The 27,538-nt window shown below is 46.5% G+C and overlaps 1 protein-coding gene and 1 long non-coding RNA gene across 6 annotated transcripts in view; one reads left to right on the top strand and one right to left on the bottom strand.

Moving 5' to 3' along the window:
* The window catches only part of hivep1 (HIVEP zinc finger 1), a 37,995-nt gene extending 29,708 nt beyond the window's left edge, over window positions 1–8,287 (bottom strand). Inside the window, exons 1-2 of one of the 5 annotated variants that reach the window (XM_078080780.1) lie at window positions 8,161–8,287; window positions 5,834–5,954 (exon numbers count right to left, since the gene is read on the bottom strand). In XM_078080780.1, coding sequence (XP_077936906.1) covers window positions 5,834–5,873 — 40 coding nt within the window. In that variant the 5' untranslated portion in view covers window positions 5,874–5,954; window positions 8,161–8,287. Of the gene's footprint in view, window positions 1–5,833; window positions 5,955–6,992 lie in introns of all 5 variants that reach the window. The other 4 variants (XM_040187971.2, XM_040187969.2, XM_040187970.2 and 1 more) reach the window with 4 other exon arrangements.
* LOC144383451 (uncharacterized) lies at window positions 7,892–8,876 on the top strand. Its single transcript, XR_013450853.1, has 2 exons — window positions 7,892–8,141; window positions 8,244–8,876. It is a non-coding gene; the product is annotated as an uncharacterized LOC144383451 (long non-coding RNA).
* Window positions 8,877–27,538: the final 18,662 nt, after the last annotated feature.

The raw sequence follows: 27,538 nt of genomic DNA, 5'->3' as shown, positions 1-27,538 counted from the left end.
TGAAAGACATTCATACTGAGAGCTGGCACACAGCGAACGGTTCCAGGTGAGGTGGGAGGGAATTCACACCAGGGTTTTGTTTCATGTGAGTGAACCGAAAGTCTTTTACGTTCAGTACAACTCAAAGTGATCAAGAAAATAAATGGGCAGAATATTGGCCACGATGGAAAGGACGCAGGTTTGAACGGCGTACGTTTTAGCACACAAGCTAAAAGTAAAAGCACATTTCCTTTGTTTTTAGCCAAATAGAAATTCTAAACCAACAAGGACGGAGATCTTAAGGATTTCCATGTCAGAAAGAACGTCAAAAATCAAGGAAACACTCATTCAAAATTCAACGTCTGCCAGTGACTCAAGAAAACGCACACGTAGCTGGTAAGGATGCAACTCCTACTAAAAGTAAAACCACACAAAGAAAATCAGAAATACTACACACAAGTGATCAGATCCAAAGATAACTAAATACTACTCATTAGTTGTGACTCGTCAAACTAATTGACTAATTGAAGCAGATTAGATGGTTATAATTCATTAAGTACAAGATGTGCGGCTGATCAAGTGATTCCACCGAAATAAACAAATCGTGTTAATATTTCCTCATATTTCTCCTCAAGGATTTCTAATTTAAAGTGAGCAGCGCACTGCAAACGTTTGACCGGCCATTGGACTTAAAGCGTCCTCCCTCCCCGTCCCCCAGCGCTGCGTTGGCCACGTTGGTTACCACGAATTCAGAAAGACATCCCTGGAGCCGCTTCGGCCCGTCTGTTGTGGTTACTGTTGCTAAAACCTCTGGGGGAGAAGTTGCCTTTGTGTGAGCCTCGCTGTGTTCAAACACACGGGGAATCGAAAGGACCAGTTCGTCTGCCTGTGCATGATCCAACATGTAAAAATCCAATCGCCGCGGGGCGACGCGTTAACCCTTTCTCTGCTTCAGACCAATGCTTTTATAACAGTACGAACCAGTGAGGGGTCAACTGGGTGGGTGTCCCAGCAACACAACATGGTGCAAGAGTGCGTATAACCACATGAAATAAACTTTTAAAAAGCTAAACTTATGAATAACCAGCTAAAACCTGCAAGGTCCCTAAAACCTACAAATGATTACGGCTAAGCTAACTAGCTCACACACGGGACGTGGTGGACTGATTGTTTTACCTTACAAGTAAAGTCTGCAGTGCACAAATACTTGGTTACCAGTTAAAAGTCCTGCATTCAAAATGTTAACAGGGCTTCATCTCTGACGATGAAGAGAAGTAACGTCACCACGGTTACCGATTAGGAAACACTGTGGTTTGGATCAAAATAAAGAGATTTGTCTGCCACAACGTGTCTGAACGTTCTTCTCAAACACAGACATGTGCAAAGTTAACAAGTGGGTCCGTTCCAAATGAAAGTGGCATTACGAGTAACTTTCCGGCAGAAACGGACTTTAAACCAGTCAAAATGAATTAATATAGTCAAGACAATAACTTCAGGGAACATTATGTCTGCGAATGAATTAATGACGAAGTAATTTGGGGGGAAATCTTTCAACCAAATCAGTATTTGTTCTTGTAATTTCTAATTTTGGATACGCCTCAGTGAGTTTTGTACAAAGGTGGCGGAGGCAGCGGTGAGACCTTGACTGTGGGATTAAAATGGATCGGGAGCTTGGTGGCAGGTTAAAGAGCACAAGGCCGAGCGGGGAGCTGACAGAGGAGCACAAACCTCTCCGGCCTTCATTTTCGAGACGGCGAGGGTGAAACGCAGCTCAGAACGAGGGCCAGAGACACAGCACCGACTCTGTGGCTTTAAAAGCAACAAACAAACCGCTCTGTGTCCAGCGGGTCCATCCTCGGGTTATCAGAGCAGCTCATTCCGACCCCGGACATTCAACCGCAGTCAGCGCTGAGGTCCGAAGCAGAGCCGACCAATAACAGGAAACTGTCGCACGTTGCTATAAATTACAGGGGTGGTGAAGAAAAAACACACGGAAATCCTCCGTTGTCGTGTCAAAAGGTGGCTGGTGATGAGAATTCTGAGCCCAATAAAACCAAACATTAATCAGCCGCCGTGAGCGGAACGTGCAAACTTTTGATTTCTGTGCATAAACTTCCCCGTCAGCACGGTGAAGAATGTCGTGGGAGGGGAGATGGTTCTAAACTCCGTCTCCGTCTTCTGCAGTGGCTTCATGGGTGTAAACATTTTCCACCTTGTTAAACACACACGCACACGCAGCCTTTTCACTGCAGTTGTTCACCATTTATCACGCAGCATGTTCTCAGCTAAAGACCTGTCGGGCTCTGGTGCAAGGAGCCTTTTTATAAGACAGCAGGAATGCAAGAGTCACTTCTATAAACACTGGTGTTGCTAACAAGTCTGGGCATTTCCAGGGGCACGCTGGAAGAAGAACCCGCACCTTTACACACACACACGGACATTACTCCAACTCAAGTCAAAGTCCAGTAACAGCACAGCAGCTTTTCTGGATTAATGAGCGTTGTGCATTTGGTTGCTTTCAATCTACAGCAATGCATCATATTCTATGAGACCTTTGAGTGTTTGACCTGCGAGTACCACGTATCTCTAAAAAAGAAAGAAAGAGAGAAACTGTCCTGTTCTCAGCTTTGTGACGAAGCGCGTTCCAGACAATCATAAACAAGTCATAAACCTTCTGCAGAGCAGGACAGGAAGTAGGTCAAAAGCTTTGTGCGTAACTAGAGCTGTCAGACAAATAAAGACCGGTGAAAAGTAGAATATATACACCCAATGCTGGCCCTGTTACTTTCCATCACCGACCCACTAACAGAGGGGGAGGGACTGCAGTCACTGCATGCAGGCAGGCAGGCGAAGCAGCAGAAAGGTTAATGAGCTGCACTCATTTGTAAAGCGGTGGGTTTTTAACTTCAGGTCGCATTCTTTCCGTTGTGACTGACTGAATAACCAGGCCACGCGTCCCACAGCGCGCTGCACCACAGGGACTGCATGCACATTGAGAAGGGAGCGTACAGGTGGGCACCGCAGGGTGAATCATTATTCAACGTGATAAACGTGTGTCGTGGTTTAGCTTCGCGCTGCCTGCGTCGCCCACCAGAGCTACAAACCTCCAGACCTTCAGAGCAGCACCAACACTCGGAGAAGCTGCCACCGTCAATAGATTCTAGACTAGATTCCTCTGGATCTAGTCAGAGGAACTACACAGTCTGAATAACTTACCAGCGCGTGTTGGTTTTAGGCTTTCTTCATGAAATGCAGAGAAAGTTTAACATCTTATCACTTCAGAGTTTGCCTGTGAGCGCGGAGTGTTATTTGTCTTATGCTGCAGTCCGCAGAGGGAGTGAATCAGTCTGAGGGGGAAACCACTGTGTGTCCCTGCTTGGAGACCAGCTGTGACACATGTAAACAAAGGCTCTGAGGAGGGGGGGGGGGGATCCGAACTTCCTGCATTTCTGCCCACAAACTGCGTCATTCGACCCGCAGACACTGGGAGCGCCGGAGCTGTATGCTGACAGTCTGCAAAAGGGTTCATGAAACATTTGTGAAATCGAGTTGAAATCCCGGAGAGTTGCCACAAGAAGAACGGCCATTGGGGTCAAGTAGCACTTTACATCCACCTAAAACATCCCCATTTAATATTGTATCAGTACGTTGGTGGGATATTTTCATAAAACTTAGGAATGAACGTACGGCCCAAATCGTGTTTCGTGAGCTTTGACCACCAGGACCTAAACAAACAAGCTCATGTGCTCCCTCGTGCAAAGATTGAGGAACTTTGCTTATGACCTCATAAAAATTGGACGCACGTGAGGTCACACTGAACCTTTGACCTCCACATTTAATCAGTTCCCATTTAGGTCCATACCAAGGACTCCGCCAAGTTTGAAGAATTCCCTCTAGGGCTTCCCGAGATACGGAACAGCCCGGACTGACCAGCAGCACGAATAAACACATGTGGTGGTTTATTACGTTTCATATTACAAAGTACATCCAGGAAGTTTCTGGTAAGGGATCAAACACGATGGCAGTGGTATTGATCCGCTCATAACTATGTACACAGGAATGGATTCTTATTTTTGGATTTAATGATTGAAAGCTGAACAAAATGAGTTTTTTGTTAAATAAATGATTATGCAATGAAACTGCCTTCAAATGAACATGAACAAATGATTATTTATTGATCCACAGCTCTTTCACAACAGAAAGCGATCATCTCAGGCCTACTGCCAGGTATTAGCACGCAACCACTAGCGAGGCTATTTCATCTTTTTGGGAATGCTGCTTTAATCTATATTTTACAATCAAAAAGTGCATTGGAAGTCATAAAAAATATACACACTCAAAAGTGAAGAACAGAACTCCGTCAGACTGCAACTTAACTGGCAGCATGCTCGTACTCGCACCCTCCCACGCCAGACAAGGCAGAGCTCCACCTGACGGAGGTGCAGCCGGGTCGGGGCGGCGTCAATAAACCAGCTCGCTCATTGAGCTACAGAAAATACAACGTCCCCGGGCGCCGAGTTCCTTTGGCGCAGTGTGGCGAGAGGGAAAGATGTTCTCCACGGCAGAGGTCAAGCGTGTGGTCACATGGCACGATGAAGGAAAGGCCGGGAAGGAGCGGCGATCTACTGGCTTCAAGGGAAACCAAACGCGCATCTCAGTGACTAATCCGGTGATGAGGAAGCGGACGGGCTTCTCCCCACAACACGTTGAGCAATTTCACCAACGCTGGAGAAGAAGAACGACTTCAAGCAAACACCACAAAGTGCAGGACCGGAGGCACTGTTTCCGTTTCTACTGCCTCTCTAAACGTTAAATGATGTAGATATAAATACAAATAAGACAAAAGAAGTGATACAACAACGTTGTGAAAGCACAATAAAGGCGCCCCCGGTACACTCAGCCCCAAACACCGAGAAGAACAGAGTCGAGTTTGATCTGGCCGCCGTTCCAAAACTCTATTATTATTTACGTTGCTTGGCGGGTAAAAACAAAAGCACAGGAAGTGTTTGCATGAGGGACAAACAGAGGCGCTCACAGATTTGAGGGAATCTGTCGCGTGGAGCGGCACCGACGCACACTTTCACGCCCGGCGCTGCAAATTGGTGGATCCGTGAACGGCAAACGTCTGTTGCCACGTGAAACCGGTCATTTCTCCCCACATGACAGAATTTACCAGAGATGCTGCTTCTCCGCCACGGCAGCCCGGTTCGCGTCAATATGCTCCTCTATGTGACATTGCAGCCGTTAGTTTCAGTGCTTTCTGCTGCACGACCGACCATCTGCACTGCATTCGTCCCACATGCCCACACAAAGAAGACTGACCCACTAATCTATGAGAATGTTTAACGGCTGTAAACAAGATGTCTCCAGTCTTGCAAACTAGTTTTGATTCCTCTAATAGATCACACATACATGTACAAGCCAGGGTTACAGTAGAGACACTTCCTCCCATCAGTGCCCTCGTGCTATTCTGCACAGAGAGGGTCAAACACCAAAGAGAAGTGACTTTTCAAAAACGATAGTATTTTCACACTCTTCTGTGGTGTGAAAAATGTTTGGCGACACAATCAAAAATGAGGGGCGTAGGAAGATATCACAACATTTAGCACTTAGTCACTTTAGAGATGGTGGACGCGTGGTCTAAAAACAAAAAGACAAATACTTCAGCCGGCATAGCCGAGCATCACCGTACCAGCTGGTATTACAGGACACCGAGGAAGACAAACGTCTCCGACCACCAGCAAACTGAAATGACCTCCTCGCTCTGCAGAGCAGTTCCTCTTCAGGCCTTCGTGAACATCCAAACCCCGGCTGGCAGGAAACGCAGCGCGCAGCGGGGGGGGGGGGGACTCACCTTTTAGGTTTTTCGGGTTGTTCTGTTTGGTGCGCGGCATCTTTCCGCCCTCAGTTCACGGGTTGCATCTTGGGGAAAGTCGGACCTCGAGAAGAGTGCACTCCTGATCCGCAGGGTTCATCTACAGTGAACACACACACACACACACACACACACACGGTGAGTCAGAATGAGCTAAAGGTGAGATCCATTTGGCCCTGAAGCTCTCGCCTCAGGGCAGAGACCCCCGATCAGACAGGTGCCCTCAAATCAAGGCCCAGCTCATCATTGCAAGCCTCTGCTCTGTGAGACCCGGGCTGCCGCCTGCGGGGAGGAAGTGTGACTATGCCCCCCCCCCTAATATCATAATATCACTGTAACCTGTGCAGCAGCTGCTATCTGCCGCTCTCATCTCGGACAGGCGGGGGATCGGCCGCCGCGTTCGACTGATTTGACGTGTGAGTGTCTGGTAGGTGTGGGGGGGGGGGGGGGCGCGCTCTTCACTTTGACGAATGTCTGCGAGGATGATGAAGGATGCAAACAATGGGGACGAGCACTTCGGCTTCCAATCCGACGCAGCTTTAACAAGAGGGACACTTAATGCAAGTTTCATGCGAATGGTGAATGGTTAAAAAAACAAAAATGTGAGCAACATGTAGAAACCCCCATTTTGTGTCAACGGAGTGTTCGCACAAACAACCGCAGAAGAAGAGCTCACCTCTGTGCAGACACACAACAATCAAAACAACATGAATGAGCATCTGATATAAATCACATTTTCTCCTTAGCTTTCCTCCCCCATGCGCCCCCTCTCCCCCCCGGCCCCCATCCACACCACACACAAAACACCTCTACCTCGAGCCAGGAGCGATGCACGCTGCAGAGAGCTCCAGGAATGAGTCTTTGTTTCCCCCCCCCCCCCCCCCCCCCCCCAGCATTACATAACACTTACTACGACTGGAGGAGGGTTTTTGTGCTCCATACAGTGGATACATGTGGCGCTATGGCAATGACATCACCTCACGGAGAATTTCGGTACAGAGAGTCTTGCGCGCTTGCGTGAGTCTGTCGGTGTGTGGGTGGGTGCGTGCGTGCGCACGGCAGCTGCAGCAGGTCGCCACTAAAACCCATCGAGGTCGGGGGAGGCTGAAGTGACACGATCAGGAAACGCGCGTCTCACCTGTGCTGCGCAATTCGGGTTTCAGGGTCGACGGCGGAGGAGGAGGAGAGGAGGGAGAGACGTGCACATATCTGTCTCCCCGGCGCGTCTCGCAGCCGGTCTCGGGGTGTGTGTGCGCGCGCGCGCGTGCGTACCGATATTTTGAGGAAACACCCTGATGCCGAAAGCGAGGGTAGAAAGAGAAACACACCGGTGACTCAAGGAGGAGAGGCCGCGCGGTGCGCAATGTCCTCACGCGGCCACGCCGGGAGGCGCTTGCAGGTGACTAATGGTGATTGCTGCGCACACCTGAGGATCCACCGCCGGCGTGTTATGTACAAAAAATAAAAACATGTTGAAAATGAATAAATAAAAAAGCAAGGCAGTGGCGGGCGGCGACGCGCGCACAGTCACGCGTCGTCCCGGAGTGTGAGACATGACGCGAATCAATCAGATGAGATGGAATACGGGATTGATATAAAGATTCTCCTAGTTGTCGCGAGGTCACGTGGACGCGGCGGCGGGAAGGAAACAGGAGCAGCAATGAAGTCAGCAAAAACAATGCGTGGGAATAGCGTATTCCGTGCGTGTCGCAACACGTGAACGCCCTGCGAGGGGGGAGGAGCCTGGGAAAACCCCTCAGCGGCTCCGCAGCTCCAATCCGAGCGGGCACGCGCCGCGGCCGGGAAACCTTTTCCGCCGCCGCACATGCTCGTTTCATCCGCGATGACAGTGACCCCGCGAACACACAATGAAGGGGGGGGCAGCAGCAGCGTGTGGCTTACCTAAACAACAAGTGGGGCAACAAAGAGCGACGTGTAGAGAAGCGTCGCCGCCGGCAAAGCTCAAGTTGTCTCCTCGGGAGCGCGGTTTGCTGCACAAGTCCAACACAACACTGCGCCAAAAAAAAATACACACACACACACAACGGTGCCGGTCTCCTACGTTAACAACGTACACTTCGTGGAAAGTTCGCAGCCGGCTACAGCCGGACGAGACGCACGGCGGACACCGATGAAAGCATGTCCGACTTCTCCGCGGCTGCAGCTACCGACAGCGACCTAAATCCCGCTGACAGAATCCCGCCACCGGGCAGCGGCTTTCCCCGCCACGAAGACACGGGGACAAACAAATCAAGCGCACTCAAGCTGGGTTCATGAATACTCACAGGTGCCGGGTTGTAACACACCTTTTGGCGTAAGGAGGAGGTGAGGGGGGGGGTTACAGCGCTGTATTTTCTCCCTTCACCTTCTCTCTCACTTTCTATTGCAGGAAACAGACAGGCCCACTGACGTCAACGGGGGTCCCGTCTCCGCCTCCCAGCCACGAGGTGTCCTCTCCGGGCAACGGGGGGCTCCCGACGGCCGGTGTGCCGCCGCAAGGCCGACGACCCCCGGGGACAGAATTTCGTCCGCGTGTTTTCTCTCTGCGCTCGTTAAGCTAAACGTCGTGGTTCCCTCTTGCCGGCGCTGTGTCGGTGGCTCCTGGTCGCTGCGAGAGGCGCCGCGGGTCGCGTCGTTTGTCGTGGTGCCCCCTGCTGGACCCCCACGCACTCGCTCTCCTGCACATACTTTAGGACTGACGGTTTTCCCGGAGGTTCCTTGTTGTCGGGTCACGCTGTGCCCCTCCGCCACCACCGACCGGGCTTTCCCATGCACAGACCTGCAGGAGGCCATATTTTGCACCAAGATCCGTTTTTGTTGGGAGGGATCAGAAAGCGCGGAGAAACTCCCGGGCCGCTGTTGGTGCTAAACAACAACAGCGTCCTAGACCTGTTCCTTTCACCAGTTTGGCCTTGTTCGCAATAAGGGGGATTCACTTTAGGTAAATCGGTATAATAAAAAACATTGGAGATTTTGTAAATTAAATTGCAAAGTTCATTGTGTACTTAAAACATGTAAACATGTCTGCTTGTATTGTTTTTCTTGGGACCAAAAACCAACAGAAGATACAAAAACATCTAACATTAGAAAGGAGGCATGTGCAGTCATTAGAAATGTTCTCAATGATGAATTTAGCACTTTTGAGAGATGCAACCTTTCCCACACACGTGTTACATGAAAGGCGTCTGAATGCTCCTAACGGACAAATCTGTTGCAGTGAGTTGTGCCCGATGCGTCTCGTTGTCCCGTACGTTTGTGTGATGAATAATCTTTTGACCTCTGCAAACAGAAAACCATGAACTGCAATGACCTTCAGCACATTTTGAATTCAAATAGAATGTCTGTTCAGCCTGTGGAACGAGAAAACTAATGTGACTTTGTAGCAGCGGTTAATGGCGCATGTTGAAACAGGACGCTCTGCAAACAGCTTGCCAACATACCAACAAGTGTTTGTGTCAGTTTGTTTTACATAGTTTTTTTAAGTTAGTGGAAGCTTGTTTTGTTTTTCAGCCCATCTCCGAAGAGTCTAGCAGGCTAGAGGAGCTACAGCTTTACCCAAAGCAGACATTGTTTCTTGGTTTTATAAGCAACTTTTACTACCTTGACAGCTCTTAAATTGAATGACAGGTGATTTCAGTTGATGTTTCACAACTATGGCATCAGTAATATATGTACATAACATGCCCTAAAGTTTGTATTTGGATCAGACCTTTAGAAAATGACCACGTCTGTAGGTCTCACTCCGTTTGAGGACGACACGATGAGTCAAATTACCTTCATGAATTCACACTGTCCTCCACGTTGAGTCACATCTTTCCATTGCAGCTTTATCTCAGCGAACCCTTTAGGCCGTTGGCTCAAAGCTAGTGATGAGCAATGTCGAGGGACATTTCTGCTAAATACCATGAAACAAGTCCGCCCCAATGCAACACGTTCTCACAAGCCACAGTCAAAAACTGTCTAAAGGACGTTTCCTTTTTTAAATGTCAGAAATCGGGTGATTATGATCATTCACATTTGATCAGATATCTTTTTCTTTAGATCTTTGTGTCAATGGCGGCAGAGGAAATCGGTTGCCTGGGTGATAGTACGTCTCGCACCAAGAGGACACCCTGCTGTTATTTTTATCCCCTTGTCTGCAGTGCTCTAATCACCATGAGCCTGAGTTGGTCCAGCAATGACGACACGCCACACAGACCAAAAAGGTCATGCTATTAATTGCAAATATAGTCAGAAATATAGCTCTCAAATAACTTTGTGAATGAAACAAAAGTTCAGAAATGTATTCACAGATCAATAGCAACATGTGTATGAGAACGCTAATTAGCTCACAATTATTAAAAACAGGCTCGTTTGTTTGGATTTGAAGGTGTTGATCTGAAATTAGATGACCCAGATTACTGAAACTGCAGATTTTAAAGTTTCAAACTGTTCATATCAAGCTGCAATTGCAGCAGGAGCTGCGTGTGAGAGTCAAGGCTTTGCTGCAGTGAGGCAGATCTACCCATTAATAAGTGATTGTGTGACATCCACCCACCTTCATATCACAGGCTTCCTGCAGACTTCCTGCTTTATGACTCACCTGTTTCAACTGCACCAACTTCAAATGCCACATTTGAATGGTGGGACTTTTTTTATGTGCAAGTTTAGGAACAAAGTGTTGCCTTTTCACCTCGATCTCAACATTGATGCAATGTTTTCTCCATGATTTCTGTGCATGTCAAAGGGATTTCCAGTTTCCTCTGAAATACACCAATTAATGACAATTGGCATGATATCAAATGGCAACAGAAGCTTCTGCGTTTAGTTTTTTCTCAGAATGAGACATTGCTCTGTGTGTTCACGGCTGTCTTTACGCCCACATACATTTTCTGATGTTTTTGCTTTTTTTCAGCGCAGGATGAAAAAGGCAAGAAGGGGGAGGGAGTGTGTATGGTTAGAAAACCTTTTTACAAAACCGCAGTTTTCCTGAGAAGACAAAGTAGTCCCAGTGCAACTGCTGGTTAACTGAGCCCTCAGCTGCCTGTCTGTTAGCCAAAGACTTTTTAAAGCTCGTCTTTTTGGTTTAGTAGAAATGCAGTTTTTCTATTTAAGTCTGTAGATTTTAATGGAATCTCAAAGGGAGGTGCTGCTCTTCTCCCCTAATAGTTTGAAAATATCTGGCTTTACGTTCCTGCACAATGGCACTTTTTGCGGTTTAAAATAATTAGTTACTGCAACCCGTTGAAGTAACTGTCAAAAATGACTAGCTTGTGGTCATTTTAGAAACAATTGGTCTTACTTTTCACATACAAGTAAACAGCAGTAGGGTCCTCATTGCTCGGGGGGCCAACTCCTCTGATTACAAAAATAAGTCTGATTGTTTAGTTGTTTTGAGGCTTCAAAACGTTACTGTGGCAATTTTACCTTCTTCATCAATGTTTTTTTTTTCCTACAATTTAATAATGTTTCTGTACACATGAAATCTGTTTTCTTTCTGCAATTACTTTCTTATTTCATTCTCAAAGTTTCTTTCTTATATCTGAAAGAAAAGCATGTTTTGTTCCGACGTCCAGAAGGTCTCGTCCGTCGGCCCGATTCCCTTTGAACGCAGCATTGAACTTTTGTCCGTGCAGCTGTTTGATCAGTCATAATGAAGGAGGGGACTGCCCCTAAAACCCTCAATGTCAGTAAGTCCCGTTATCCTGCAGCGGTTACAGAGAATATTCACAGCTGCCCGGCAGAATAGCCTCTAATGTGAAGGGGAAGGCTCTGCTGTTTGTGTCCCTTTGGAGCTGATATTCATGGGGGGGGGTTCTTGTGCAGTTTTGTTTCCCTTTGTATCAAAAATAGATATTTATTGAACGTGACCTTGTAAAGAAAGCCAGTATTCACGGGGGAATGCCTGTGTCCTATTTCTCTTGGCACACGCAGTGAGGCGTTTTGGATAAAGATTGATGTTGCTGAAGTATTTATAGGGCGGCATCCTTTCATCCTTTCTTGCCTCTCAACACTTCCTATTGCTGCAGATGTTTAAGGAACCGGCCACAAACACGCAGTATAAACACGCCACAATGGTTTTGACACCCAGGCTGTCCTGCTGAGATAAGCTCTTCCTTATGCACCAGACAGCTTTCCCTTTGAACGCAGAGTGCAAACAGACGGTCGGCATCCCAACAAGCCACATCTCAGAATGCTGGGTTTAGATGCACCGTGCATGGTCGTGAGCGGTGAGTGACCAAAGTACAGTGTCCACTGCATCATAACCATCAGTGCAACAAAGGGTTTTAAGACTTTAATACGTCCCTGCTGCACATTGGTTTGAGCAAAATGTCAGTTTCTGTGTGTTCTGGCGTGGCTGGATGCTTTGTTTACACCGCCCCATATGATGTTACATAACTGAGGCTGTTGCCGTGGCAACGCCGAGACTCCACCCCGCACTCAGCCCCCCCCTCCCCACCGAAGTAGACAGTGATGTAAACACACACAGGCAACAGGAGATGCGGTGGTCACATGACTCGGCTGGTTGATTTAATGTGGCGGAACTGTTGCTTCCTAAGGGATGTTTTACAGTCACCGGGAGGATCTCCGCCATGGTGACATAAACAAATTAACCACGTTTTATTGCTTGCACTCAAACGATCCCAATATTTATTGCCGCGCATCAAAGAGAGTACATGGCCCTGGTGCCGGTTCGCGCCCGCACAATGTGCGCGTTGTCAGCGGCTGAATGGCAACAGTGTGAGTGTCTTTTCATCACTGCGTGCGAGCAATCAGCTCCGCTAGTTGAATTCAAGGTCAGGGAGGCACTCCTGCATCAACAACAACCCCGGGCCTCCCCGCGGGAGAGCCGTCTCCGTCTCTTTGTGGCGAAGGACGCTCTCGGCTCGCGACGTCGTCTCGGAGCCGCTTCCACGCACCATCTGACGCCGCATGGAACCGGCCTCCAAGTCCAGGAGGCACAAATGGGATCATCGCCGTGCAACGACGTACCTTTCAGCAAACTGATCCACAAGATTTGGTAGAAATCCAAATCTGTGATCTCGTCTTGTTATTTCAGTTCACTCTGAAATTCAATTTGTACACTTGTACTTAATCCTGCTGACTTTGGTGATCAATGACTTTTAATCAAGCCCCCCCAGTGGGTTAAGCCAGGGGTCTTTTTTCAGGCCAAGATCCCCCAAACTGATGGCGAGATGGAGCAGGGACCCCCTATTCTAAGGGGTTTGGTCCGCCATCTTTTACTTTTGAGCGTCGCGCTCTCTAGACGTGAGCATGAATGGATCTGATTGGCTGGTGCCTGTGATGTCGTATCAGCATGAGGAGCTGTGAGTGAACCAGCTTGAGAGCTGCTGAGGGAAGCTGAGTGTGTGAACTGAAAGATAACGTCTTCTCCATCAATCTGTTCGCTACAATATGTTGCATTCATTAAGACATTTAAATTTGTGGGGGGAAAAAAAAATGTTTGCGACCCCCCGTTGAAGACCTCTGGGTTAAACTATATTTCCATACTCACTGGATTGCTTTGATCTTTTGAAGAGACATTCATGGTTCCCAGAGGATGAATCCAACTGAATGTAAAGCTCCCTCTAACCATCACCATGAGGTTGACATTTTACGTTTTAATAATACCCCTTACAAAAACTATTGCCATTGTCTGAGCCAGCTATTGGCTCAGACATTTATGTCCCGTGGCCCTGCGATTGGCTGGCGACCAGTCCAGGATGTACCCCGTCTATCGCCCGAAGTTGGCTGGGATGGACTCCAGCCCCCCCGCGACCCTGTTTGCAGGATAAGCGGTTTGACGATGGATGGATGGATGGATTTATGTCCCGTTAGTGATTTGTAACTTTCTATTTAGCTCCAACATCAGAGTAGAAATTTCCTGATGTCCAAAACTCTGCAAAATGAATGCCAGTCCCACCAGCTGCAGCCTTTGTTTAGTGGGAATCATCAAATGTCAGCATGCGAAAACGCCAAACTAAGGTGACACACAGTGTTGGCATCACACCCGATAAACATTAGCATGTTAGCAGCGTCATGATGTGAGCATTCACATAAAAACACTACTTTGCTTTGTGAAAGTTGCACACAAGTGTTTTTATTTTCATTCTTTATAACTGGTTCCAGTGGTTCTTCAAATCAGCAAGCTTCCGCCAATGAAATCCGGCGTGTAAAGGGAACGTGTGTATAATCTGTTCACACGTGCATCGCATGTTTCAGTGCCAGGCAGACAAAAGGGAAACCATGAACTCACAAGGTTCTCGCAGACGTCTTCCACGGCACGCTGGGATCAAGGGGTCAAAGCACGCGGCCGGGCACAGATCCAGAGATACTCATCAATATAAAAAGGAAGCAATGTGTGTGTGTGACCAGCCTTGACTGTTGTTGGCCCTTCGTGGGAGAACATTTGACGGTAATCCCACGTCGTCCATCATGGCTGCAGAGCAGTGATGATGGGAAGACAGCTGACTTTGTTTCACCTCGAGGCAAATGCAGCGCACAACGATACAAACAGCAAAGGCCTGTGTGTGACTGTGTGGGGAAGAAAGCCCAGATTTAGACCTACTTCATATGGACATTTGTCTGTGTGGATCTTCTTGGTTAGAGCCGAAATCCACTCAAGCTAAAAGACACTTTTTAAAAAGGCCCAACTTTGAGAATCGCACCGTATGTGGATTTGATGTTTAATCAGTGGAGCTGAAGTGGAACATTTTACACTAATCACTGCCGAGAAAATCACTTTTCCCGACGTGCTTCACGCGCAGCGCTGCTTCTCGGAAACAGAAGAGGGGCTGGCTGAGGTGAACAGCCTTTTTCAACAGGTTGCTCTGCCCCTGCAGGCTCTCAATGCCATGCAAAATGAGCCCTTAGGAAAAATACCGTCCCCCCACACACACACTGACATTTTCCCCCCACCGTTCCCATGTGACCTACTTATTGTCCAGAAGGGAAAAAGGTTATTTCAGCCACTCTTTAAAGCACGTCCAGCAGCCCGGCCGTGGGTGGAGTCACTGCCACACACTTGGTGCCAGTGGATTTTTACGACGGCCCGGCCGAGTTTCCATTCTGCTGCAGGCGCAGAGCCTGCAGAGCGAGACGCCGAGGACATCGCCGCGTAAAGGGATGTGGGGGGGCCGAGGCCGGACACGCAAAAACCCAGATGCTGGAGGGGAGTGTTTCTTTGGGGCGGGCGGGCTGGTGAGGTGTCAACATTTCCAGTGACGTTACCACGTGAGGGAAAAGTCCCTGGTGTTGGTGAGGCCGGGCTGCACTAATAAGGGAAAGTGCTTCGAGTGTCTGTTTATACGACAGTAAATGTGGGGAGAGAAATTCAATAATTCCATCCCAGGGTGGAGTAGAAGAGGAATTTTTTATTATTGGAATGCTAGTTAAAAGGAACGTTTCCCCCCCAAATCCACAACACACAGTTGTCTTCTACTTGTGAGATTGCCCCCTGCGAAAAAACAATACCTCCGAAAACGCATCATACCACAACTATATATATATATACACTCAGCGGCCGGCAGCAACTCAATGCATTCAGGCAGGTAGACGTGGTCAAGACAACTTACTGAAGTTCAGGCTGAGCATCAAAATGGGGAAAAAAGGGATTTAAGTCACTGGCAACTGTGTTTGTTATTGTTGTTGTTATTGTATACACAAAGTAGCATTTCAACTAGAGAATTCGAACTGAAAAATAATGTCATTTTAAATAAAATACTTTTTTAGTCATAAAATGTAAGAAAATACAATTTTAGGCAGAATAGCAGGGACCACCCATGCGCACACACACACACACACACACACACATTACGCCACTATTGATTAAGTAAGTACGCTAGAGAGCCTATGAGGCCTTGTTAGACTAAGTGTGTTAGTTCTTACTGGGTTTACAAATCATTAAAATAGAAAAGAAAAAAAAAGTACTAATGATTAATTTACGAAACATTTCTTTGTGTCTTACATTTCTTAGATTCTCATTATTTCATTTTAAAAGGATTGTATTGACCCGTGGGAATAGAGAAGTGAAAGTGAATGAAGCTTTTTACTGGCATATGTCCTACTTCTTTTTTTAAAACAGCACATGAGAAACCAACATCTCCAATGTGACAAAGCACCTACGGGTTGTCAAGACCCATCAATGTGCCAGTGCACGCTTCCGAGTTCACTTCTTATGTAACTATTCCATCCCTTTACATTTAAAATCCTTTCCACTTGTTTGCACTCTGAAGTGCTGGAAAACATCCTCGGGAAGAAGACGGAGGGAAAAAGGAATGAATAAAAAAAACAGGGGAAAAAGAATCAAGTCAGCTCTATTGTTTCTACTTTCCGATGCTTCACTGAGAAAACAGAAAAAAAGGAAGAGGAAAGAAAGAGACAGACGCTTTGCTGAAGAGGATGCAGCTCGCCTGGTGCTTCATACATCAGCTGATTTATGAGCTACATGCAGCACTTAATATCCCTCTGCTGCCCCTGTGAGCCTGTGGAACCAGAGGAGGGTAAACAGTAAAGACATCCGGAGGTCAGATGTATTGATCTATTAATTGCTCGCTGAGTGCTGCGAGGTCAATGCCTCGCGCGTGTGACGTTTATAACCTCACACCCCCACGCGCATGTTTGTGTCACATTAAAGCCCCATTCATCTGCCGTTAGTCGCCATAAACCCCGTCATTTATTCTACCTCCAACTGCGCAGAACAGATACAACAGAAAAGGAAACATACTCAAACTAGAACATTTTAAATGTTCAAGCGCTATGCATGCTGTTATATGTGTGTGGTTTATTTGTTTTGTTTCAGTTGACTGGTTGAACTGGTTTGTTTCACTTCGGTGTCGTCCCTTAACCGACAAACATCTGACATCAACAGGAGAATATGATTGTTACTTGTTTGTTCCCTTATGAAATTCAGTGTGAAAGTAGGTCACTTCTTACTTAACACAACTGTCAAGGTCACGCAGAATACTTCAGATGCTTTCTTTAAAACTTCGGACGCCGACTTTCTTCCAAGGACCAAATCAACATCTTCTTTCACAGTCAAGTCTGATCGCTGCTGACGGACGACGTGGGAATAAAAGTCGTTTCAATCGTTTAGCTGTAATCAAAATCAAATGCCGGCAGCTGTCACGCTTCATCGCCGCTGAAGCTGCGGCTTCCCCATCCACCCAGTTACAGACAAGTAAAGGTGTAAGGTTGTAAATTGTTTTTCGAATGATGAAGCATTCATTCTGGTAAAGTACCACTGCTTTGACTGAAGTGGAAAACCATGAATCATACAGCAGTCACTGGTTTTATTTAGCTCTCTATCGCCCCCTGTGGAGGAAACAAGAAACACATGTCAGCCGGAACTCTTTTACACATTTATCCATCCGACCCCCCCAAAGCTTTTATTTCATTAGTCAGGAAGAGATGATATCCAGTCAAAAATAAAATCTCAATCTTTACAAACACTCTGGAAAATGCTGTTCAATTTTGTGGTGCCAGGCTTAAAAAATGCACGATAGCAACCCAGTGCAGTGCTGACTCCAAGGAAATGTGGTAACGTGGTGAAAAAAGAGGCAAAGTCCACACTAGGACGAAGCGAAGATGGCCGGGTCAAATAACAACAGGTCAGGAGACAGCTGTTTGTGTCTCCTCGTGTACAATGACGCACGGCTCATTGCATTTTGGCATCTTTCAGCTCACGGTTTATTCTTTTTTTACCTTGCTAAAAGACACTGTTGGCCGTCTCTGGGACGGGTGGACACAAACACAGGTCCTGGTGAATAATTAAGTTCTCCGTGTTGGCTGGCTCCGTCAGCTATTTAGAAAGTACCAAGAAAAACATGGGTTCAGCGTGGCTTCTAATTGAAATGTACGCATCACGCACGCCATCCTTGGTTCAACGGCGAGGACATTTCTCAGCACATCCTCGCGTCTCCACTTCTGCTCAAATACTATGACAACCTGATCTTTGGCTTCACTTCCTGTCAGGGTTGATAAGTGCTCGGCGCCGCAGCCTCCGGGCCGACTGTCAGTTCACTCGAGCCTCTGTCAACACTCGGATTCTCAGAGTCTGTCCACGCAGGACGGAGCATCAACTTCAAACCCAAACAGCAGCTACGTTCGGGGGGGTGGGGGCTCGTTTTTAAGAGCTACTCCTCACTCGAGTCCCACACCGATGAATTAATCATGCCTCGCATCACACCTCCCACGCTCCAGCTTATGTAACGTCAGCCACGCGTGGCGCCGCGTACGAGTACGCGTATGTTTATGAGGGTGTATTTATATCCAGACTGGGATGGAGGGAATGGTGACTCATTCTCCTTGCTCTTTATTTTTACCCCACAATCTGCCCACCCACCCATGGCATATTTCTAAGAGGAAGAAGAGAATTGGGGGATTGGTTTAGACGTTTCCCAAGCGCACAATGTTGTTATATCAATAATATCAAAGCATCCTCTTCTCCTGCTAACAATATTAATCAGAACAATGATACTAGGAAATTGCCATCCAAGAGAAATATTAATATCATAAGTGGTCCATAATGTATGAGCGATGGTTTATAAAACAGAGATCAATAAATCCAATCAATCAACTGGTAGCATTTGCCCTTGTGCAGTTTCACTCACTACCGATGACATTGATGTTTATATTCATGTATACGTTTCTAACGATACACACCTGAGCACAACTCCGCTTTCAAAAATGTTTTAAACAAGGTTTAACATCTGAAATCACACAATGAGTAAATGCCGTGCATCTACTTCCAGGCAAGGATTCATTGTGATCTATGAACTCAAAGAAAAACCGACTTCCATCCACTGTTCCTTGTTACTGTTGCCCACAGAACCGCCACTTACTGGACCCGACAGTGAGAAAAAGAAACATCGCGACATCACAAGAAGTGTTCCTTTGGCTGGTTGAGTCGAACAGTTAGCAATCGAAAGCCACAAACATCTATAAACACACTCTATGGACTCACGGAACGCTGGGGCGATTTATTAAAACAAGTGTGCCGTTTAACCACATGTCCACGGTGCATTGAGGTAAAGGGGTGTGCACGGTGAAGCAGGCTGGGTGTCAGCCGCAGAGGGGGAGACCATGGAGCAGCACAGGTGAGTTTATGCAGCTGACGAGCCTCCGGTATCAGCCAATGATCGGCTGCCGTCGGCAAGGACAGCCTCCAGAGCCGTGGGAAGGGCGTCACTGCGTAAGGTAATGACAACATTACCCGGCAGTGTTGTAGGGCAACGTTCAATATTTTGATTCCTACTTTTATAAAGTGGGGTCGACCGCAATCCCTGTTTTGACCAAATTAAAATGAGCTTCACATATAAAGTGAACTCCATCTCCTATGCCAAAAACTGATCACATGTGCTGCATAGTTTGTATTTTAAGACACAAATCCAGCATTATGTTTTATTACATAATGCTACGGCCGTCTGAAAAGACCGTCTGGTGCTCAGCGACCTGCTGTCTGGACCACACCTGCCCCCACATCACTGTCACATTCCTGCTCAGTGCCCCAACGCTAATCAGCATTTACCTCCAAAACCAACGCCGGTAGAAAAGGTCAGCTTCCCAGCCGGCGGACTGAGAGTAATGACCGCGTTTAATAGTTTTAATAGCGCTGCCGTCGCTGAGGTAAAGTCACAGGATGGCGGACGGAGCCCAGATCAGCGGAGACATCTCAACGGTGGCTTGTTATCGCCCCCGACCCCGTGTGTTCCATCAAAATGTCAGAGCCCACGCCTGGCAGGAAGGCTGAGGTCTGGGCAGCCAGGGCCGGAGGGGGCCCGATAGGCATCCACCATTGTCCCCTCCATCATTAACAATGCCATTCACTGTGGCATTTCGGTATCAGCCATGTGCTACACAAAGGCAAGAATGTGATCAGCCTCAGTAAAAGGTAGTTCACCCGTCAGTGTCAAGGATGGATACAGAGACACCCACAAAGAGACACAAAATAATCTTAACTTGATGCAGAACGGCTGCAGAGATACTCAAAACGACCCCAGTGAGACAAATAAAAAAAAGGGCCATGCAGGGAGGGAAGACAACCACTAAGAGACAAATCAACCACAGAAGAAGTGGCCATGGCCGTAGACCATTTAGAGTTAAAAGAAGCAGCTAAAGGGGGGGCTTGAAAGTCTGTGAACCCTCCAGACAGGGTCATTATACAAAAATGTAAAATAACCTCATTGACTATACATCCAACCGCCAATTCAGGTCCAGCCACGACATCTCTATTAGATTGAGGTCCAGACTTTAAGCAGTCCAATCCAGAGTATGCATCCTCTTTCTTTCAAGCCATTTATTTGTGGTTTTGCTGGTATGCTTTGGATTGTTCTTGGCCCAGCTTCAATTTCTTGACTGATGGCCGGAGATTCTGATCAATAATTGATGGGCCTGAGAATTCAGGTTTTCTTGGATAATATGGCGTCGTCCCAGAAGCAGAAAATCCGTTCCAGACCTTCACATTTCCGCCACCATGCTACACTGTTGAGAGGAGGTTCTTTTTTCATGTGACCAAATCATCTTGGACTCATCTGTCCAAAGAACCAGAAGGCCTCTGGTTTGTCCAAGTGCTCTCTGGCAAAGTTGAAATGCGCGGCCTCATTCTTAATCTTTGAGTTAAGGCTTCCTTCTAGCAACCCTCCCATGAAGGTCGTGTCTGATTGGAGATGCGTGTACATTTACCCCAGATGCTGCCAGAGATGTCTGCAGCTCTTCAGAGGTGATGTGTATGCGGGCCTTTACCTGATTTATTATCCTTCTTGGTGATAGTCTTTATGGGTGTCCACTTCCAGGCAGAGTTGCTGTCATGTTGACTGCCTTCCGTTTGTAAGTATCTTACAGTGGATGGAGCTGGAAATCTTTTGGGGGTGGTCTTATAGCCAGAATTAGGGGCTTTCAGTACCTTCCTGGTGATACCTTCTTTCCTCGGGCCATTGTTGATCTGTGGTTCATTTCATATTGCACATACACTAATTCCATGTAGTTTTTTGGCTGCTCACACAATTTTATAACATTTCACATATGTAGAACTGGTGATAAAATCACGGTGAAAAAAAGACTTACCCAGCACTGTATTTATTGATTTGTTACGCCGCATTATAACCCCACAGAACTTCAGAACTTTGCTAACCCCGCCCTCGTTACATAACTGTCCTGCTGCGATGCCACGAAAGGCCACACAGACCTGAAAAGCAGGGACAACAATCGTCTTTTGCGGTGGCAATGCATTATTGATGACGCTGAAGATGAAGCTTGCTTATAGCACAACGTGTTTGGATCAAGAAACCACCAGACACTCTTACAGTTACGTAACATAGCGGTGGAGCAGACGGGAGCGGAGGGGGGGGGATTCAGTCTGGAAAGCATCCGACATCCTCGCCGTGCCGGGCGTGATGCTATCTGCGCCGCGAGACGTGTTCCGTCTTATCACACGGTTTAAAAACGTGTCATCCTCAAACAGACAGTCACATCTGATCTGGAGGAGATTCTTATCGCTTTGGTCCATCTGGAAGGGGAGACAGACGAAATCGGGCCAGGGGAGAGGGAGAAGGCTCTTCAAAGCTCATTCTACTCAAAGGATGGACGCCGTGTGCATACAGAAACGTGCACGTCAAAGCGGTTTTAGAAGAACCAGAGTTGCAAAAACAAGTTAAATCGTTGAACTCTCCATCCTTTCACTCGTGAATCATACGGTTAACTTCCAATGTCCCTTTATGAACTTTATGAGCTCTATTAGACATTTCTGTATGACCCCCCCCAAGTTTTCTTTTCTTATCCAAACAAGAAAACACAACGCACAAGCTCGGCGTGAAGCGGATTCTGACGGTGAATGCTGTGATTGACAGGTGTGGTCCGAGGGGAACCTGCCTCTCTGAGCTCTGATGGACTCCGGTCCGAGGGGCCCAGCGAGCATAAGAGGTACATCGGTAGATAACGGATGTACGAGTAGATGGATAATTACCTGTTCCTCAGCTGTAACATCTACATGGTTGCTACCTGGACGAGGTACTCTAGTCTTTTGTTTGTAAAAGCAGCAATACTACAGAGTGAAAGCATAGCGAAGGTATAAGAATCGAAACATAGTTCAAAGTACCAACCACCACCTTTAAAATAATTTTGAACATTTCTAAGTAATCATTTTAGCATCACTAATGTTGCAAAGTTGAGCTCATTTTCATTAGGTTGCTTTATTTTGGTATTAGTGTGTATTGCATTAATAATACAACTCTTCAAACAGGTAATACAACTACAGCTGTCAATTCAATTTAGTGGAGTAAAATGGTAAAATGGAAATGCTGCAGTGAAGTGGGGGTGTGTGGACGGGACGGCAGCCCCAGTTAGTGTGATGCTGCTCTCTTGTGGCTCTCGTGGAGAACAACAATTGATGCTTGCAGCTTTTACAGCGTGCACCTCTCACAGTCCATTTGTGCACTCTTCTAGTCTGATGCCAATAGACAACGTCCAGGTTCTGCCACTGACCGATCTTCAGATCTCTTTTAAACTCTGAATCCTTAGAACCCAACTGCGTACATTTATTGAGTGTAAATCCCTCCAGTTAACAAAATGGCCAATCGTTACCTTTTGTGCAGCATTTATGGTTTGGTTTTTGTCATTTTGACATATTTGCAAATGTTCAGTATTAAACAAAAGCAGAGGCTGATGGGAATGTACTTGGACAGAAGTATTGGGCCTGTAAAAAGTTCATCCAGTCCCGGGTTCTCGCGCATTCTTCTCCGTCCTTCCTGTCTGGTGGCGGAGACTCAGGGGTGTTTGTCAAACGGTCTCTCGCGTGCGATCACTGTTCTACGAGACAATAGACCCTCGTCACAAAGTAATCATCCATCAAGGAGGATCCCAGTAGGGGGTCCTGCATTGTTCCTACTGGGGAGTGTTACCAAATGAGGTGGAGAAAGAGGCCATTTCTCCCTCATCATCATCATCATCATCATTTCCTATCCAAGAACAAAACCGCCCGAAGACAGGAGACGACTTCTAAAATTAGTTGTAGGATTTCTGATCCCATTCCTTGTAATTGAATTGAAATAACTCTAAGATTTCTTTGGCTTGGAAATCTGTTGATGAAACCTCCCTAATATGTGCAAAGAAATGGGTCAGGCCAGCGTTTGCACATATGATTGTTCATTTAACGGCACGTGTGCAGGGGACTATTTTGTTCTCACACAATGCGCATATTAGAATCCCAATCGTTCCAAATTGACAGCCACTTGGCACTGGAACTAAAAGTGTTACAGTTCAATATGGACAGTCCATTGTAAGCTACAACTGTCTGACACTCAACGCTAAAATTATCTTCTTATTCTGACAATAAGTGATGGATGAAATGGCATTGATTAAAAAAAAGAAGACAGAGCCTTTACGATCTGTGAGAAGTATGAACAAATTCATGTAAATGTTGTGGAATCCTGGATTTGTGCATTAAAAAGAAACAACAGAGATTTCCACTACTTGATTCTATGCGCACACTTAGACCGACACTTCAAGCTAACAGAGTTAGCATCATTTTCAGGATTAGGTGGATTAACCACCGGAGAGAAATAGCCGCTCCCTTCCTCAGAGATCCCATTGATCAAGGAGCGATATATTAGTTAGAATAGCGTTTCATAGGGAGAGTTTTTTGAGATCGCCAAGATCCGTTATGACATCACGATGACTTTGTGTACGAGCCGCTATCGATGCAGCCGACAATGAATCATTTATTGACAAGACGACCTTCTGGAGCCGTACATGGTAAACGCCACACGCCACAGCCGAGCGTTGCCTGTCCCACGGACTGTATGCGTAGCCTAGCGCTTCGTAGCGAGTGGTACATCTGTGTACAGTGTCGCGATGCAGAGAACATCGGTCAAGCCGCCGCATGCCGTCCTGTTGGTAAAGTGTGCATGGATGTGTTCATTACGTTCCCGGTCAGAGTAAATGTAGTCAGAGGGCTTTCATGGAATCGCAGGTAATTGATTCATTCAATATTTCTATCACCATTCATTTTGGAGCTTATCATTAAACAGTTTCCCAATAGACCCCTTCACGGATGACGTCACAGGAAAATTCGAAGTGCGTAGTGCGCATGTCGGGGTCAGAAAGTTCCGTGAACTTCCATCGATCGTGTATAAACGAAAAATGTTCTCTTCAAAATGCCGACTTGTTGCGTCGTGGACTGTGCAAATCGCACCAGTTGTGGACTCAAGTTTTTTAGGATTCCTGCAGGATCTCATCCTTTTCAAAAAAATAGACGACGTCTGTGGCTGCAAAGAAGCTCGTGTTTGCAGTGTTCACTTCATATCAGGTAAAGTCATCCTTTATCACCCCCTTTCTGTTAGATTAAACTCGAAAGCCAGGATTGTGTGAACAATTTTCTGTACACTAGAATAAATTCAAATGAGTGTCCGAGAATAGTGTGCCGTACTCGGACATCAGCCGGGACCTCCCACTCTATGGAACTGTTTATTTCCTTCATACACGGCACCCACTGTTCTGCCATCAGTGTCCGAGACCATTAAAATATGTTGAGAAAGTGTCCGGTTGATCCATATTTTTATGGTTTGAATTTGATGTTACCGCTACTGTTCCCGTTCATCCCTCAATTCCTGTGGTCGCAAACCCTAGTCTATTAACGTTAATCCCGCAATGTTTTCTGACCCCAGGCTGCGCGCGCACCTACCCGTTCTACCGAATGTTTCCAAACATTGAAGGGGTCTATGTTGTTGGCTCAGTGGACAGCAGGCAGATCCCCATCGAGGCCAGAGCCCTCCTGCGTAAACGACGCAGATTTTGTCCATCGGAAAGGCTTTAATGCGCAGGTATACGTCTTTGACAATAGGGGCCATGGACCTTGCAATTACCTGCTGTATGCTGCCCGTGACCGGTACGATACCCACGACATGAACACAACTCATCTCAGATGATACACTCACATCCAGCCGCTGATCCAGCAATGAAATCTTCTTGTTCATCTTCAACTGACATGTCTGCAATTTCAGTACGCAAGTATCGCTTGTACCGTGTCCGCACCTCTTCATGGGGATCCTGAAAAAAAGACAGGAAAACCATTCAAAACTTGTTCAGTGTGGTGGTCGGATGCCAACTGGGTATTTAAATAAGAACTCACAGTACCGGTGGAGTGAGAGGGGCCTTAAGGAATGCATTGATCCAAATACCACTCACACTTATGCATTTAAGTTGTCTGCGATATCGAATCAGCGCATCAGCCTTTAAGGAAGCGAAAGCCTGACTTCAATCATCGGATTCATTTCAGATGGATAACAGAACATTTGATCGACTTTGTTGAACGGCGTACGAGGAACGGCGCCCTGATGTAGCAGGTCCTCTTCTTGTTGCAATGCTACGGCTTTCACAAGTATCAAATGTCAAATTGACATCAACTGCTTTGAGTGCTTACACTTCAATCAACACTTCAACTGGAGGCTTTCGGCTCAAACACGACCTGTCGACTGACATTTCCTTTTAAATGTTACATTTAAGCTCTCTGGAACCTGTATCGCTCTTCATGTAGCAACAGTTACTTCTTGTTCTGAGCTTTACCCAGCATGCATTTCGGCGGAGTCATTTTTAAATTTTTTATGTGTCACAAGCTGTTGTGTCATGGTGTTTCACCCTGCTAAAGAGTGGTAGTTGTTAAAGTATTATTATAGTTATAAAGTTATAACCATGACTCAATCTCAACACACGTAAGACCAGTAGCTGCGACCGCTGGACGCCCCTCGATGACGTGTAGAAGGACGTGAATTCTGCCGCCTGCCGTCGACGCAGTTGTATGAACGCTACCTGAGGACGTCTTATACAGGTATATTTAAATTTGAAACTTTTAATCTGAAAACCTTCCCAGTCATATTATTCCATGAAAAGATTCATATCAGGCCAAAAACGGGACAAAATCACATTGACAAATCTAAATTTGGAGGGACAACTATGGAGGAGAATGTTAGGCATTCTTTGGAGCTGTAAACACACTCCAGCTATGCTCAGATGTTGACACGGTAGGAGATTACGTTCCACATTTAGGATATTGGAGACGGAGGAAACCCAGACAGCGGTCACAGCGTCACACAGGCGGCGGGCGCCGTTTGTTGTCTCTTATATACTGAGCATTATGAGCAACTGGAGTGAAGTCAGCGAGCACAAAGGAGGGTCAATAATGAGAAGTGATCTCCCGGCTCAAAAGACTCGGCCCCGGTCCAGCCATTGTTGAGAGGTGACTTTTCATTTTTTATTTTCAAAGCAGGCATGGAATCCCCTTGTCTGCTGTCGTGCTCAAATCTTTTAAGTATTTCCTGTAGAGTAATCAATAGGACAATGGCCGCGAGCAACTCAGCGGCCGTAAAGCAGGGGAGGCATGGAGGGGTCAGCTCGGACAAGTCAGGGTCTCTTTGCTGCAAGTTTGGATATGCAACTTGATTGCAAACAAACTGAACATCAAGGAAGCTTTTGCCACTGAGATTTTTCCATCTGTGACCTTGAGAATCGAGCATCAAGGACTACGTTTCCCTCACCAATACTTTCTTTGAAGACAAAGCACAGCTGATCGTATCAATATCAATACGTAGACGATTCAGTGATCGCGACACTGTCGCTACCTAACAAGGAACTACATTTCTCTACTACTATCTCTACTCTCTAGATACTAGGATCTATGTCTCAAAGTGTCAGCAGGACCTCCTGGACGAGTCCACATGGCTCCAGGTTCCATACGGCGGTCATGGCAGCAAGGCATGAGGCAATATCGACCAGTGGCTGGGCTGATGAGGTGGAGTGCAAACCAGTGAGGTCATTGAGAGGGTCAGGTGACCTGGACAGGTGGGCGTTCTGAGGGCATCTGCTGCAACAATGCAGAGGGCCGGGAAGTGACAGTGTCTGAAGGGAGCGACAGTGAGGTTGAGTCTTTTGCATGCATACTTTCTTTCTACATGAATGTATTATAGAAATAATATATTTGGGTTAGCCAATATAAATCAAATACCTTTAACTTGAAACTGGCAATGGGGTTTTGGGGGTTTGAGATATTCTGCAGCTCACAAAGTTACAAAATGTTTCATTGTTGCTTTGCAGGCAGGTGGTATTAATGTCTCTGCCGGTGTGTTTTGATTTTGATTTGGCAACTAGTTCAGCTTAATTTGTGGATTTCCTCATAAAGTTTCTCAGTTTGTGTGCGCATGCGGACAAAATAGTCTGTTCTTGTTGGTAAACTCCTGGTGTTTTGGCTCTTTTTTTTCCCGCCACTCATACTGGCCTTTTTGTCTGGGTTAAACGGTTGCCCAGTTTAGAGTTTGCAGTTTTCTTTTAGAAATATTTTTCCATGCCGTTTTTCACCACAGCCTTTCATCATTTAATTATTCTATCTTAAATGACCATGGTAATTTTTTAGACCGATTAAGTGAAATTGGACATTTTACCCGGGCACACCTGACCGTTTCTCACAGCACACTCACAGCTGGTTTAGCCAATCAAACAATTAAAATGCAACTTTACCACTCCTCACTCAAAATAACGTAACATTCATATTTTAGTCAAACTGTAGCATATTCCTCCCAACCGATGGTATGACACTTGACTGAGGATTGTACAATCTATTTTAAATCGCACAAAAAAAAAGAGTTCTATATAAAGCGCAAAACAACTGTTAGCTTGTCCTGGCCGTTAGCATTGATGTGGTAGCCTATACACATTTTACAC

Source organism: Gasterosteus aculeatus, chromosome 10 (assembly GCF_964276395.1).
Source record: "Gasterosteus aculeatus chromosome 10, fGasAcu3.hap1.1, whole genome shotgun sequence".
Taxonomy (NCBI): Eukaryota; Metazoa; Chordata; class Actinopteri; order Perciformes; family Gasterosteidae; genus Gasterosteus; species Gasterosteus aculeatus.
This window is presented reverse-complemented; position numbering and strand designations above follow the sequence as displayed.